We start from the raw sequence: 15,006 nt of genomic DNA on the forward strand, positions 1-15,006 counted from the left end.
CTGAGACCTAAAACGGTAAAAGATCTGACTACTTTCATGTACAAAACATTAAAAAGCATACACACACACGGTTCAGCCTTGACTTACACCTCAGGGTCTTCACCCTCAGCTGCAGGGTCCTTAAACTGGATTTCATCATCATCTTCAGTTTCAAAGGTATCTGTGTCACTAAGTTCCACTAAAAATACAATAAGAGCATACGCTTAAAAATATAAAATCAAGGTGTTACTAGATTAATTGCCTATTTAAAGAAACAATACTGGATTACTACTAAAACACTGAAGTGTACAACAGACTGCTTGTAATCAAACTTCGATTCAACAGTTTCATTCCAAGAAAAATCTTCCCAACTGCAAACACATCACAGAGAACAAACTCACAATGAAACTGCTAAAAGAAGTTCACTGCCAAGTAAGTATTGATCTGATTCCCAATTATCTTAGTATTTCTTAAACGACCTAATTGTCATCAGAATCTTCACTCTTACTTAAAACCACATAACTTGATAATAAAATGCACTCTAATAGAGTAAGTAAAATTGCTATCATGTCCAAAATGTGCGTTTAGTGCACTTCCTCTTTTTGGTTACTAGAAGTATTTTCATCTTTCCAAGCTTACTAGAGGAATACTTTTGTCTTTAAAAAATAAAAGGGATATCTTTTAAAAGCACTCTCCACAAAACGCCACAACAGTACTCTGTATACGAAGAAAAACTGAATACTCCTCCACAAAAATCAATACCAGTACCATAACTGTTGTCATCGAGTAGCTGAAACCAGCTATATAATCTCTTAAGCATTGTTAAGAGGCATTCCTTTAACAACTCGTATGTATAAGTCTAGAGCCCGTAAATTTTTCATTCCCCACCAAAAGAATATACTGCAGGAAGATAATCCATTACTAAGTTCTTAATATACTGAAGTATTTAACACATAGTTAAAGAGGATTGAAGCATATTTGTAAAAATACATAAAGAGAGAGAATCCTGAAACAACTGCTTCACCTAAACACTAATTAGCAAATGCTATGAGAAGACAGGGAAATGTAAAATCTTTGATAATAACTACCATATTCTGGAAGCTCTCCATAAGCCTTCAGACTTCTAGCTTCATCTGCACTGTACTTTAAGATTACATCTGCTCTGTTATCCTTGGAGAAGAACAAGGAAGGATCAAAATTGGTTATGCAAAGAATCATCAGCTGTCTCATAAATTACTTTCAGATAAACACACTTATGTGAAACCTCACCATTCTCTCACCTTCCTTCTATCATCCGCACACACGCGCACACACACACAAGTCCTCGTGATGAAGTCTGCATGCATGACCAAATAAAATATAGACTAGGAAAATGATGTATATAATGCACTGAATCAAAAGTACGAAAAGGAAACACGGCGGCGGGGCGGGGTGGGGGGGGGGAATGCTGTGGCACTACTGTCCTTGTTCACTCTCTAACACTGTAGTTCTAAGTGAAGATGGTATTGTTACCCAAGAGAAACCTTTCTATCACCCACAGTTCTTAGAGTATCTTACTGATTTGCATTGTTTGTGGTGATTTAAAAAGATACCTATATTCTCCTAAAACCTGACAGGCTTGGAGTGAAGTCCTTGTGTGTTTATAAAGCTCTTCTGTGTGCTTCTGATGCAAATATGCCTGTGAAGTACTGCCCTAACAAAGTTCACTTTTCTCCATTTTAAAGACGCCCAGTCACTGACAGAGCAAACAATTCTGAATGCTTACAATTAACCTAGAAAAGGCCTAAAGAAAGGCAACTGAAAATATCACAGTCATAAAACTGCAGTGTAGTAGAAAGCAACACTTCTCAAACTATAATGTGCACAAAAAAACATGTAGGTATTGTGTTAAAAGTCTCAGTGCAACTCAGTAGGGAAGAGATTAGCTAATAACGTACTAAGATACTTCCACAGAGTGGGGGTGCTGCTATTATCTTTACAATATGATTTCAGTAACAAGGGTTTGCAATTATCCACAGCAGATTAAAAATCAGAAGAGCTGTTTGTGGCTATCACTTTGAAGTCAGTACCTCAATCCCTTATAGGATTAATATAATTGTGGTTACACTGCCCGTGAAACAAAGAATTAAACTGGGAACTAACAATTTTTCCATTCCTTTCCGGGGTTATATGTAGTTCAACTAAAATAAATGCACATGAAAATGATGCACATTTACAGAGTCTATATTTTTACTCAGCACATATGAAAAATGGAAAGGTTATAAATGGATGATCCAGATCAGAAAAACATACAAAGGAAAAAAATTCAGTAAAGTTTCAGGATATAAAATCAATATGCAAAAGTCAGTTATAGTAGTAATGTGTCCATACTACGCAAAGTAATGTACAGATTCCATGCGATTCCCATAGAAATTCAAGTAGCAGTTATTTTCAGAGACAAAGCTATATGGAACCGCAAACAATCCTAACCACCAAAGCAACCTGGAGGAAGAATAAAGCTGGAGGACACACACTTCCTGCTTTCCAAACACAACTGTCCCAACAATATGTCTCCGGCATTTCACCAGTAATATGGACTCTTGGGACAAAACTCATCACTCAGAAATAAAATTTTTCAAAGACAATCAAAACCCATGAAGGGAACCAAGATCTCAGTATAGAAAAGACATCCTCTCCAATAAACAGTACTGGGAAAACAATACTTAACATATAGTGGACGCCTTTCTTACACCACAAACTGCCTGAAATTACCCTGAAGTAGATCAGAAATTTAAACACAGGCCTGAAACCCTCAAACTACTGGCAAGAGAACGCAGTGCAAAACTACCAAGTGCCGCTCTTGCTCTTTGCTTTTTGTATACGACACCAAAGCCATAAGCAACACAAGCAAAACCTACTCAGTGGAACTACATCACACTAAATCACTTTTGCACAGAAAAGCAAATTGTCAACAACAACTACAAAAAGACAGTGTACTAGATCGGTAAAAATATTTGCAAATGTTATGACCAATGAGGGGATAACATCCAATGCAGATAAATCCTGCCATCTGGAGCAACTAGGATGAAACCGGAGGGTAGTGTGCTAAGAGAAACAAGTCACACAGAGAAGGCAAACACTGTAGGACCTCACTTATATGTGGAATCAAGACTGAAGACACACTAATCAAAGTTCAGGGATGCTCCTAACCTCTCAGCTTCGAGTCACCTGGATTTTCTGCACGAGCCTGAAATGAAGAGCTATCAGTCGCCTGGCTTAGTATCAAAGGTATACCACTGCAAGCACAGGGCCTGAATGCAGAGGATGAGAGGCCTGCTGGTTTTTAATGAAACCTCAAACACGGGCTGTCTGTGATGTCATAAAGAAGCATCCAGTGGCCACAGGCAAGGAAAAGATTCATGCCTTACACAATCTGTTTCAGAAATCACTCAACAAACAATGGCAAGAAAAAAGCCCTGGGAGAAGAAATCGGATCTCCCGTCTCACCATGTTATATTTGCACTTTTGAGTTTTCAACAAAAACAGAAACAAGAACAAACATGGGACGTACAAAGAAAAAGGAAAATGTGTTCGCTCACATACCAGAAAATACGTAGGCAATACAAAGCATGACTGAGAAAGCCTACAAGCTGGACTTAACAGAGACATTACCTCGGGTAGCATGTGTGAAAAGAAGACAAGAAACAGTGTGCATAATGTCGTTTTAATTGTGAAGAATATTTCACTAGAGAATCAAGACAAACTTATTCTTTAAAAGAAAACTAGTGGAGATAAAAAAGTCGCTTTAATCACTAATAGAATGATCACACCAAAAAAATCAACAGGGAAACAGAAGACTGAAATTTACAAATCAGCACATCTTAATTATTTACAGGAAACATGACTTGATAATAGAATAGAGAGAGAAACATGACCTGATAATAGAATTATTGCACTTAAAATTTAACTGGGCACATGTGATGGGTTTGACTTCTGTCTCACAAGTCTTAGTACAAACACTGAGGTCATAGCGGGCAACTAACAAGTAGCTTTTTAAGCATTCATCTCAGATTTATAACATACACTCTAAATGACCTAGTCTATGTCTTACCCTTCTCCTACAAGCCAAACCCCCCCCCCCTTGGAGATTAGAGGTTTTGCCTGACTTAATTGCATCATCTTACAGCAGTGATTTCTCAAACTGCGATTTGAGACCTTGAAATTTAAAAACTGCAACTGAGAACCCAACATAAATTACTAAATTTTTTTTAGTGAGTAATAATGCTAATGAAAATCACTCTCATATGCTACTGTTCTATTTCAGCAAAGGGTAGTTTACAAAAGTATTTAAAAAGCAAAATGGGCGGAGTCCTCTGGTGGTCCAATGACAAGGACTCAGGGCTTCCTCAGATGTATTCTGGGTTCAATCTCTGACTGGGGATCTAAGATCCCACGAGCTTCAGCGCCATCAAAAATTAAAGGAAAAGACAAGTGAAAGGAAAATGAATAATCTAGCTCTGTGAAATATATATCATAAAATATGAAGATACCTTCTCATTTTACTGCAGAATACTGAAAACGTCAGCCTGCACCAGAATCACTGAAAACCTAGCACAGAGGCCTGACTACACCTGGACTTTAAAGAAGGACAGAAGGATGAGCTCTAGTATTTATCCAAAATTATAAGAGAATATTTATTACTTATTATATTTAAAATAAAGAAAGAAACAACCAGTCTTCCCACAAAACACATGTACCGTCAGCCAGCCAGAATCCTATCATCTTAAACACTGTGGATCATAACAAATTTGGATGCCAGAAGGATGAGACTCATAACTGGCTAGAACAGGTCAAATGCATTTTATTGCATCATCTAGATACTGATATTAATGATTCTTAAATTCAAGATTATACACTTACACGTAATTCTTACCTGATAGTCTCGAAGACCAACCAATATAATATCTGAAGAATTTATCCAAACCTATAAAAGAAAACTCATGCTATATTGTATGTAAAATGCAAACAATAGTGTTCAATGTAAAGCAATACTTAATACAAAAAATATAATTCATTCGGTCTGTGAGAAATATCTACTAATGAATTACAGCAAAACTACAGTTGAGTGTGTGTGTGTATGTGTGTGTGGTCTGTGTGTGTGTTGTGTGTGCATGTGCATGTATGTGTGTATTATCTGTGTGTGTGCTCATGCCTACGAGCATCTGAATGTACAAGAGCATAGTTCTTTGTCACGTGAATTACTTTTATTCACAAATCACTCTGGACATTTTCAGTTCTTTTCAACAAATGAAAATAAGTCATCTACACAAATACAGTCATCTAGTTACCAGTCGACGTCAATTCAGGTTCCCAAACCACTAACTGGAAGAGAATGACTCAAGAGAACAAAACTGATTTTTAATCCAAAAAAGTAGGGTTGAAGGAACTTTTAAACAATATGGTCAATCAACGTGCCAAAATTACTAAATAAGATGCTCTACCATGTTCCAATTTCAAATGTTCCTAACAACACATACAGCTGTTCCCACAAAGCAAAGTCTTACCCAGGACCAAATGTTAGGTTTAGTTAACAATTGGACTTCTGTTGTCTGAAAAATAATCTTCAGGTGTTTTATTTTTCTTGCTTTCTTTCTTTCTTTCTTTCACGGCTTACCATTTCCATTTGGTTCATACACGGACTCTGTCTGTTTCCGCAAGAGCAAACATTTCTGGCATAAGTCCAGTCTAGGTGTCACAAATCATTCTTTCTAAATCTAAGTCCTAGTATTAAAGTTATCAAGCATTTTCTAATTTTATGCGTTTATATTGCCATATAAATCACTATTCTTGAAGTCTTCAAGAATTCACCAAATTCAGTCACTTGGAAGCACAGATAAATGTTTTAAAGGTAAGCTTTGGACTAAAGGAAAATATACCTCCACACTGACCTTTTTTCTCAAGCTTCCTCGGATATGACATATCCTTGTCACACCGTCAAAGCACACTGCTTCCAACCGTGCATTTCCCAACATTTTGGTTACCTGGGCATACTCTTAGGAAGGGGCAGAAAAGAAAAAAGAAAAACAAAACCGTAACATACTGTCCAGTTTTCCTAAAAATGCAACACTTGTGATTAAGTTGGTAACTTCACTGTGAGTGCTAACTTTAGACCAAACCATAATTTAAAACAGAACAAAAGGTTCAAGTATGACAACAAATGAGAGCTGTCTCAGGGGACATATATTAATGTTATCCACAAAAATGGGAGAACTCTTAGGCTCTCAAGCAATGGCTACGGTCTCATTCAGCTAAACTGATGCACTTATCCTCTTGTTTTCTGAGCAAGTAAAAGTTGACAAAAGTGAAGCAGTTAATCCAAAATCACAAACGTTATTTCCACGAAAAGCTATCGCTACTGGGTATATTTAAGTCATCCACTAATTTGAGAAAATCAGTTCAGTCTTTGTCTTCACGACTGCATGCTCCACCTCTGCACACCAAAGTGGCTCACTTCAGACTGCGCCCTACATGCTGGCTTAGCAACCTCTCATGCTGCATATTTGCAAAATCTTGCCTCTCCTTTCCCTCATTAACTCTACTGATAAGCAACAGCAGGCTGATCACCAACGAACATTTGCTTGAGGACACACTGATGCTTATTCTAAAGTCCTTAATAGAGTATTTCAAGATAAAGCGTCAAATGCTTAAAGACAATTCTATCTAAGCATAGTCAAGAGGCCACCAGATTCTACTGTCAGTTGAAGACACTGACATAAGCATTAGCCAGCACGGGATGACGTCTTCTTGACTTTAAATGACAAACGCAGGCATCAGAATAGAGAAAGAAACAGGCAGTTAATATAAAGCAGGTACATTACTAAAGGTTTACTAAGGACAAACATCAAAGTGACAGCCACTGCAGCCACGATATTAAAGGCGACTGCTCCTGGACCTTTCAGGTATGATATAAATAAAGTCCCTGATGATTATACCGTGGAAGTGAGAAACAGATTTAAGGAACTAGATCTGATAGACAGAGTGCCAGATGAACTACAGACAGAGGTTCGTGACATTGTACAGGAGACAGGGAGCAAGACCATCCCCAAGAAAAAGAAATGCAAAAAATGCAAGATGGCTCTCGAGGAGGCCTTACAAACAGCTATGAAAAGAAGGGAAGTGAAAACAAAGGAGTAAAGGAAAGACATACCCATTTGAATGCAGAGTTCCAAACAATGGCAAGGAGAGATAAGAAAGCCTTCCTTGGCGACCAGTGCAAGCAAAGAGAGGAAAATAAAAGAATGGAAAAGATTTCTTCAGGACAATTAGAGATACCAAGGGAACGTGTCATGCAAAGATGGGCTCCAGAAAAGGCAGAAATGGTATGGACTTAACAGAAGCAGAAGATATTAAGAAGAGGTGGCAAGAATACACAGAAGTGCACAAAAATGATCTGCCCGACCCAGATAATCACCAAGGAGTGATCACTCACCTGGAGCCAGACATCTTGGAACGTGAAATCAAGCGGGCCTTAGAAGTATCACTACAGACAAAGCTAGTGGAGGTGATGGATTTCCAGCTGAGCTATTTCAAATCCTCAAAGATGATGCTGTGAAAGTGCTGCAGTCAATGTGCCAGCAAATTTGGAATACTCAGCAGGGGCAAGGGGACAGGAAACGTCAGTTTTCTTTCCAATCCCAAAGAAAGGCAACGCCAAAACCTCTCAAAGTACCGCACTGCTGTACTCATCTCATACGCTGGCAAAGTAATGCTCAAAATTCTACAAGCCAGGCTTCAACAATACATGAACTGTGAACTTCCAGATGTTCAAACCTGGTTTTCTAAAGGCAGAGGAACGGAGATCAAATTGCCAACATCCACTGGATCATGGAAAAAGCAAGAGAGTTCCAGAAAAACATCTATTTCTGCTTTACTGACTATGCCAGAGCCTTTGACTGTGCAGATCACAATAAACTGTGCACAATTCAAAAACGTTGGGAATACCAGCCCACCTGACCTGCCTCTTGAGAAATCTGTATGCAAGTCAGGAAGCAACAGTTACTGGTGGATGTGGAACAACAGACTGGTTCCAAGTAGGAAATGGAGCATATCTAGGCTGCACATTGTCAACCTGCCTATTTAACTTCTATGCAGAGTACATCACGAGAAATGCTGGGCTGGATGAAGCACAAGGTGGAATCAAGACTGCCGGCAAAAATTCAATAATCTCAGATACGCAGATGACAGCACCCTTGAGGAAAGATCCTCTTTATGAGAGTGAAAGAAGAGAGGGAAAAAGTTGGCTTAAAGCTAAACATTCTGAAAACAAAGATCATGGCTTGCGGTGCCATCACTTCATGGCAAATACATAAGGAAGAGTGGAAACAGTGGCTGACTTTAGTTTCGGGGCCTTGAAAGCCACTGCAGATGGTGACCATAAGCATGACATAAAAAGACGCTTGGATGGAAAGTTACAACCAAACTATACAGCATATTGAAAAGCAGAGACATTCCTTTGCCAACAAAGGTGCATCTAGGCAAAGGCTATGGTTTTTCCAGCAGTCATGTATGGATGTGTGAGACAGGACGGTAAAGAAAGCTGAGTGCTGAAGAACTGATGCTCTTGAACTGTGCTGTTGGAGGAGACTCTTGAGAGTCACTTGGACTGCAAGGAGATCCAACCAGTCCATACTAAAGGAGATCGGTCCTGGGTGTTCATTGGAAGGACTGATCTTGAAGCTGAAACTCCAATACTTTGGCCACCTGATGTGACGAGTTGACTCTTTCGCAAAGACCCTGATGCTGGCAAAGATTGAGGACGGGAGGAGAAGGGAACAAGAGAGGATGAGCTGGTTGGATGGCATCACTGACTCAAGGGACATGAGTCTGGCTAAACTCCAGGAGTTGCTGATGGACAGGGAGGCCTGGCTTGCTGTAGTCCACGGCGTTGCAAAGAGTTGGAAATGACTGAGCGACTGAACTGAACTGAACTGCTCCTTGGAAGAAAAGCGATGACAACTCTAGACAGCATGTTAAAAGGCAGAGATATTACTTTGATGACAACGCTCTGTACCGTCAAAGCTCTAGTTCTTCCAGTAGCCATGTATGGATGTGCGAGTTGGGACCATGAAGAGGGCTGAACGCCAAAGAGTTGAAGTGTATCAACTGTAGCGCTGGAGAAGACTCTTCAGAGTCCCTTGGGCAGCAAGGAAATCAAATCAGTCAATCCTAAAGGAGATCAACCCTGAATATTCACTGCAAGGACTGCTGCTGAAGCTCCAATACTTTGGCCACCTGATGCAAAGAGTCGACTGCAAGGAGAAGACCCTGATGTGGGAGGGAAAGCAGGAGGGGAAGAGAACAGGACAACAGAAGATGAGACGGTTGGATGGTATCACAGGATTCAAGGGATAAGCGTCTGAGCGAATGCAAGGGTATGGTAAGGACAGGGAACCCAGGTGTACTGCCGTTCACGGGGTCCCGCAAGGGTCACAGACATGGCTTAGTGACTGAGAAACAACTCCCCCAAAGAGATTCTTGTCTCATCTGTCATTATCCTGAAAGGTAAATGGGATTCCAACTATGGACAGTCCCTTGCATCACAGGCCATGAACCCAGCTCAGTACTCAGGGCTGCTACACAGGAGAAAAGAACAAAGAAAAGATAATGATAATTTAAAGACTGGCCCTGAAACACACTTCTAACGTAAGGAAAAAATATGAAGGTCAAAGACCAGATTATCTTTAGAAACACATCATGTTTCAAATAATCAATAAAAATATTTGTGTTTGTTCCTGAGCGTGTGTGTGTGTGTGTGTGTGTGTGTGTGTGTTTAGTGACTTGCACTATGCAGGAATAACTACATGGCTTTGTTATGAAGTGCTGGAAATGACTGAAACAAATGGACAAATGTTTATGGTGGTTATATATACACCAGCTCAACAACAGAGAATAGAATTTTCAATTGAGAGAAAGGTATGCACAAGAACTGAACAATATGCTAACTTCAATTCATTTCAACATCCACATATGGCTCCTGGCTATTCCTGAACAGGGGTTTGCCCAGTGGCTCAGCCATGAAGAATCCACCTGCAAACGCAAGAGACAAAGGAGACAACGCACTAGACTTCCGGGCCAGGATGAGCCTGTGGAGAAGCAAATGGCAACATACTCCAGTATTCTTGCCTGGAGAATCCTGTGGACACAGGAGCCAGGTGGGCTACAGTCCCCGAGATCTCAAAAGAGTCAGATGTGACTAAGCGCAAGCACTGGGGCTAGAACCGAGTACCTACCAAGTGACAGTATAATGCTAAGGTTAAATTTCCTGTGACCATGCTACTGGAGTTACATAGGAGAAAGGCTTCGCTCTTACGAGATGGAATATTTAGGGCTAAAGTCCATAACTGTATGTAACGAGACCCGCCTAGAAGAAAGTTTAATATGTTAGGAGGACTTTGACAAAGGAGGCAAGAATATACAGTGGAAAAAAGACAACCTCTTTTAACAAGTGGTGCTGGGAAAACTGGTCAACCACTTGTAAAAGAATGAAACGAGAACACCTTCTAACACCATACACAAAACTAAACTCCAGTGCAGTAAGGATCTAAATGTAAGACCAGAAACTATAAAACTCCCAGAGGAGAACATAGGCAAAACACGCTCCGACATAAATCACAGCAGGATCCTCTATGACCCACCTCCCAGAATATTGGAAATAAAAGCAAAAAGAAACAAACGGGACCTAATGAAACTTAAAAGCTTTTGCACAACAAAGAAACTATCAGCAAGGTGAAAAGACAGCCCTCAGATTGGGAGAAAATAATAGCAAACGAAGCAACAGACAAAGGATTAATCTCAGAAATATACAAGCAACTCCTGCAGCTCAATTCCAGAAAAATAAATGACCCAATCAACAAATGGGCCAAAGAACTAAACAGACATTTCTCCAAAGAAGACATACAGATGGCTAACAAACACATGAGAAGATGCTCAACATCACTCATTATCAGAGAAATGCAAATCAAAACCACAACGAAGTACCATTACACGCCAGTCAGGATGGCTGCTATCCAAAAGTCTACAAGCAATAAATGCTGGAGAGGGTGTGGAGAAAAGGGAACCCTCTTACACTGCTGGTGGGAATGCAAACTAGTACAGCCGCTATGGAGAACAGTGTGGAGATGTCTTTAAAAACTGGAAATAGAACTGCCATATGACCCAGCAATCCCACTTCTGGACATACACACGGAGGGAACCAGATCTCAAAGAGACACATGCACCCCAGGGTTCATCGCAGCGCTGTTTATAATAGCCAGGACATGGAAGCAACCCAGATGTCCATCAGCAGAGGAATGGATAAGGAAGCTGTGGTACATATACACCATGGAATATTACTCAGCCATTAAAAAGAATTCATTTGAATCAGTTCTAATGAGATGGATGAAACTGGAGCCCATTATACAGAGTGAAGAAAGCCAGAAAGATAAAGACCAATACAGTATACTAATGCATATATATGGAATTTAGAAAGCTGGTAACCATAACCCTACATGCAACACAGAAAGAGAGACACAGATGTACAGAACAGGCTTTTGGACTCTGTGCGAGAAGGCGAGGGTGGGATGTTTTGAGAGAACAGCATCGAAACATGTATACTATCAAGGGTCAAACAGATCACCAGCCCAGGTTGGATGCATGAGACAAGTGCTCGGGCCTGGTGCACTGGGAAGACCCAGAGGGATCGGGTGGAGAGAGAGGTGGGAGGGGGGGTTGGGGTGGGGGAATACATGTATATCCATGGCTGATTCATGCCAATGTATGGCAAACACCACTACAATACTGTAAAGTAATTAGCCTCCAACTAATAAAAATAAATGAAAAAAACAAACAAACAAACAAAATGGTAGGAGGAAAATGTGCATGTTCCAAAAGAAAGAATAGAAGAAAGCACTGAAAATTAGTGAGTCTAAGTTATAAACAAAATATGGGAGTTGCACTCATATTTCATCTCCTCTGTGGGCTTAGCTAAATATGAAAGGGGAAAAAGTAAGTGCTTCAGTCAGTTATTTTACTCTTATTTTAGTCTGCACTTACTCAAGTAAGAGAGAGTCAACTATTCTGTTACTTTATTAAATATGATCATGCACTAGTGACATTGGAGTACTGAGGGGCTGAGGTCTTGGCATGGATTTCTCATAGTCTACTGAAAAATGAGTGCAAAAGTAGGCGATTTTCAATGTTGGCAGCCAGGCTTACTCTGCTCCAAACACTACAATTCACTGTCATTTATACCATGGTTATCCACAGAATAAAAACAGGACACCTTGTTTACAGAAATGCCACATTGTAAACCTGCATGAGAAAAGAAATAGTGTACAATAAATTAATACAGAAATTATGGAGAAATATAGGGCACTGTAAATGGGGAAAAGATGGAGATACGAGGGGCTTCCGTCGTGGCTCAGGGGTAGGGAATCCACCTGCCAATACAGCAGACACTGGTCTGACCCCTGGTCCAGGATGAACTCACATGCCTCCCAAAGACTGAGCCCCTGTGCCACAGCTATTGCGCCTGTGCTCTACAGCCTAGAAGCTGCAACTACTGAGCCCATGCACTGCAACTACTGAAGCCTGGTCTCCCAAGAGCCTCTGCTCCACAAGTGGAGAGGGCACCCCGATGGGAAGCTCGTGCATTGCAGCTACAGAGCAGCCCCTGCTGTCCTCATCGAAAGAAAAGCCCATGCGCAGTAAAGAAGGCCCAGCACAGCAAAAAAAAAAAACAAAAAGAAAAACACATAAGCAGATAAAAATCATTTAGATGAAGAAAAACAAGGGAGTTATCAGACAACTCCTCAGCATTATGACTAAGACATGTTTCAGATCAAACTGTGAAATTCACATTACTAGAAAAGGTATAAGTAAAGAATTCTTACCTTGTCCATCTTCTTTAAAGACTAGGTCTCTATTTTTATATTCATTCTCCTTCTTACCCTTACGCTTGTTTCTGCCTCCTTTACCTAAGTGATTAAAAAGTGAATAAAAATTGAAATCTAATCATCTGTATAATAGTTTACAAACTCAACTGTAAAACAAACGAACATAAGCTTTGAAACTTTACAAAAACACAGGGGAACAAACAGGTTATCATTTAAATAGCAGGAAAATATTAACAGACCTCAAAAGAGATTTACAATTTAACCTAACTTGCTTACCGATTAGCCGCTTACCAATTGCCAATGACGTTCTTCTAAATCGCTTAACAGCTAATATCAACCACATAACACATTACCAGAGATAACCATTAGCATTTTTATTATCCATGCTTTCCAATTAAACCTGGATTCTATACATTCTCTTCCACAATTTACTTTCCAATTAATAAACCAAGACTACTCCATATATCTGTAAAGGAATGGAAACTGAAAAATCATATGTAGAAACGTCTTCAGTTTGGCATGAGCGTTAGCAGCTGGTTTAAAAGTCCCACAGAAGGAAGACGGGAGCCACCCAAGGCTGGACTGAAGATAACATTAACAAAAATGTATTGAACATCTATTAAGCACCAAGCTGTACTAAGTCAGCATTCATAAAGTCAGTCCTATTCTCTTCAGGATACACAACCCAATGTGGGCATCTGAAACTTCATTCCTAAAAACAGAGGAGGAAACAAGGACTGTTTCTCTTGTTACAAATGCACACTTATTTGTAAGCTAAAAGTGAATTAAATAGATTAGAAAAAAACAAGTAGAAGTGGTTTGTAATTTACCTAACACATTATGAAAAAGAGGTTTCTAGAATTTGCCTGGATAGTTAGCAGGAAAACATTTGCTTGCTAGAGAAAGGCTGTGCCAGTTGGTTTGGGGAATGTAGAGAGCACTGAACTCAAAGGTGAAAAATTTGACCCAATGTGGCAAACCTTAAGGAAGCCTTGAGAGCTAACATGAAGTGTCAGGAATGAATAATGAAGAGAGGTTTGCTTCTCGTGTAATGTGAAATGTGGTGCTACTCTGAAGGAGATATTCTCACTCCTAGCAGTTCCAGTTTGCCAAGAGGCATTACAAGAGTATTAAACATGACACAAGAACAACTCAGGTCTCTAAAAAGGAGAATTCAAGGACTGACTGTCCCAGGGCTCTGCTTCAGTTAGCTTAGAAGTACCGTTTTGGAAGTTACAAGCAGAAGTATTGTCAAATCTGGTTATTTGTGAACTGTCTGACTCAGAATAAAGACAAATAGAAATACACAGTGCCAGCATCTATTTTACTGGATAAGAAGGCTGAACACGTTGGGATATGTGTGCGTTCTAAAGAAGGTTAAGGTTTGTGACAGGCAGAAGAAAGTAAACTGGCAGACATGAACCTAAACGTGCAACAGCGTTTTGCCTCCGTGTTTGCAAAGCAGTCTTTTCACCAGTAGTCAACCGCGCACAAAGTAAACTACTGACAAGTATTTACTAGACCCAAAGAGAGAATCAGTGTGTCACAAACAACAGCTAAGGAGAGTCTTCGGAAGGGATGAAGGCCTCAGGGACGAAGCCTCAGCTGCCCGAAAGTAGCCTTCTGCCAGTTTACTAACGGCCTGCAGTTAAACTGGCATGAATCCAAAACTAATCGTATTTTCAGCTCCGTGTAAAACTGACAAAAGCGGAGAGGAAATTATCCCGCTCTGTCTACAGAGCGGGAGGAAGCAGGAGCCGCTTCCTAGCTCCTCTGTGGACTGTGGAGTCCGCTCAAAGACCTCAGCCAACCACACGACGGAGAAACTACCACTGACCGCGGCAGAGCAGACCCTGGTGCCGGGAAGCCGAGTCATTACCTTTATTCTTGGGCATAGCTGCAACGGCAGGCTCACTGTTTCCAAGCAGCTTCCGGTGCCGCTGCCGCTGGCAGGTAATCCTCCGAGGTTTCCAAGGAGCTAACCTACACACTCCGACTTGAGAACTTGCGCGAGAAATCGGAGCGCAGCCACGCCTAGCGGCAGCAAAATGGCGACCCAGCCAGTGTCACGTGGTTAACGTCACTTTCCCCGCCTCTGACGCTATGGGCCTATCCT

General features: G+C 40.5%; 1 protein-coding gene across 1 annotated transcript; it reads right to left on the reverse strand.

Moving 5' to 3' along the window:
- Window positions 1-83: 83 nt before the first annotated feature.
- Window positions 84-14,785, reverse strand: LOC133053608 (eukaryotic translation initiation factor 1A, Y-chromosomal-like). The gene is made up of 6 exons (XM_061138160.1): window positions 14,770-14,785; window positions 12,888-12,971; window positions 5,907-6,010; window positions 4,892-4,942; window positions 1,068-1,149; window positions 84-178 (listed from the first exon to the last, which is right to left on the reverse strand). The coding sequence occupies exons 1-6, from the start codon at window positions 14,783-14,785 to the stop codon at window positions 84-86; spliced, it is 432 nt and encodes a 143-aa protein (XP_060994143.1).
- Window positions 14,786-15,006: the final 221 nt, after the last annotated feature.

This window comes from Dama dama, chromosome Y (assembly GCF_033118175.1).
Source record: "Dama dama isolate Ldn47 chromosome Y, ASM3311817v1, whole genome shotgun sequence".
In the NCBI taxonomy this organism is placed as follows: Eukaryota; Metazoa; Chordata; class Mammalia; order Artiodactyla; family Cervidae; genus Dama; species Dama dama.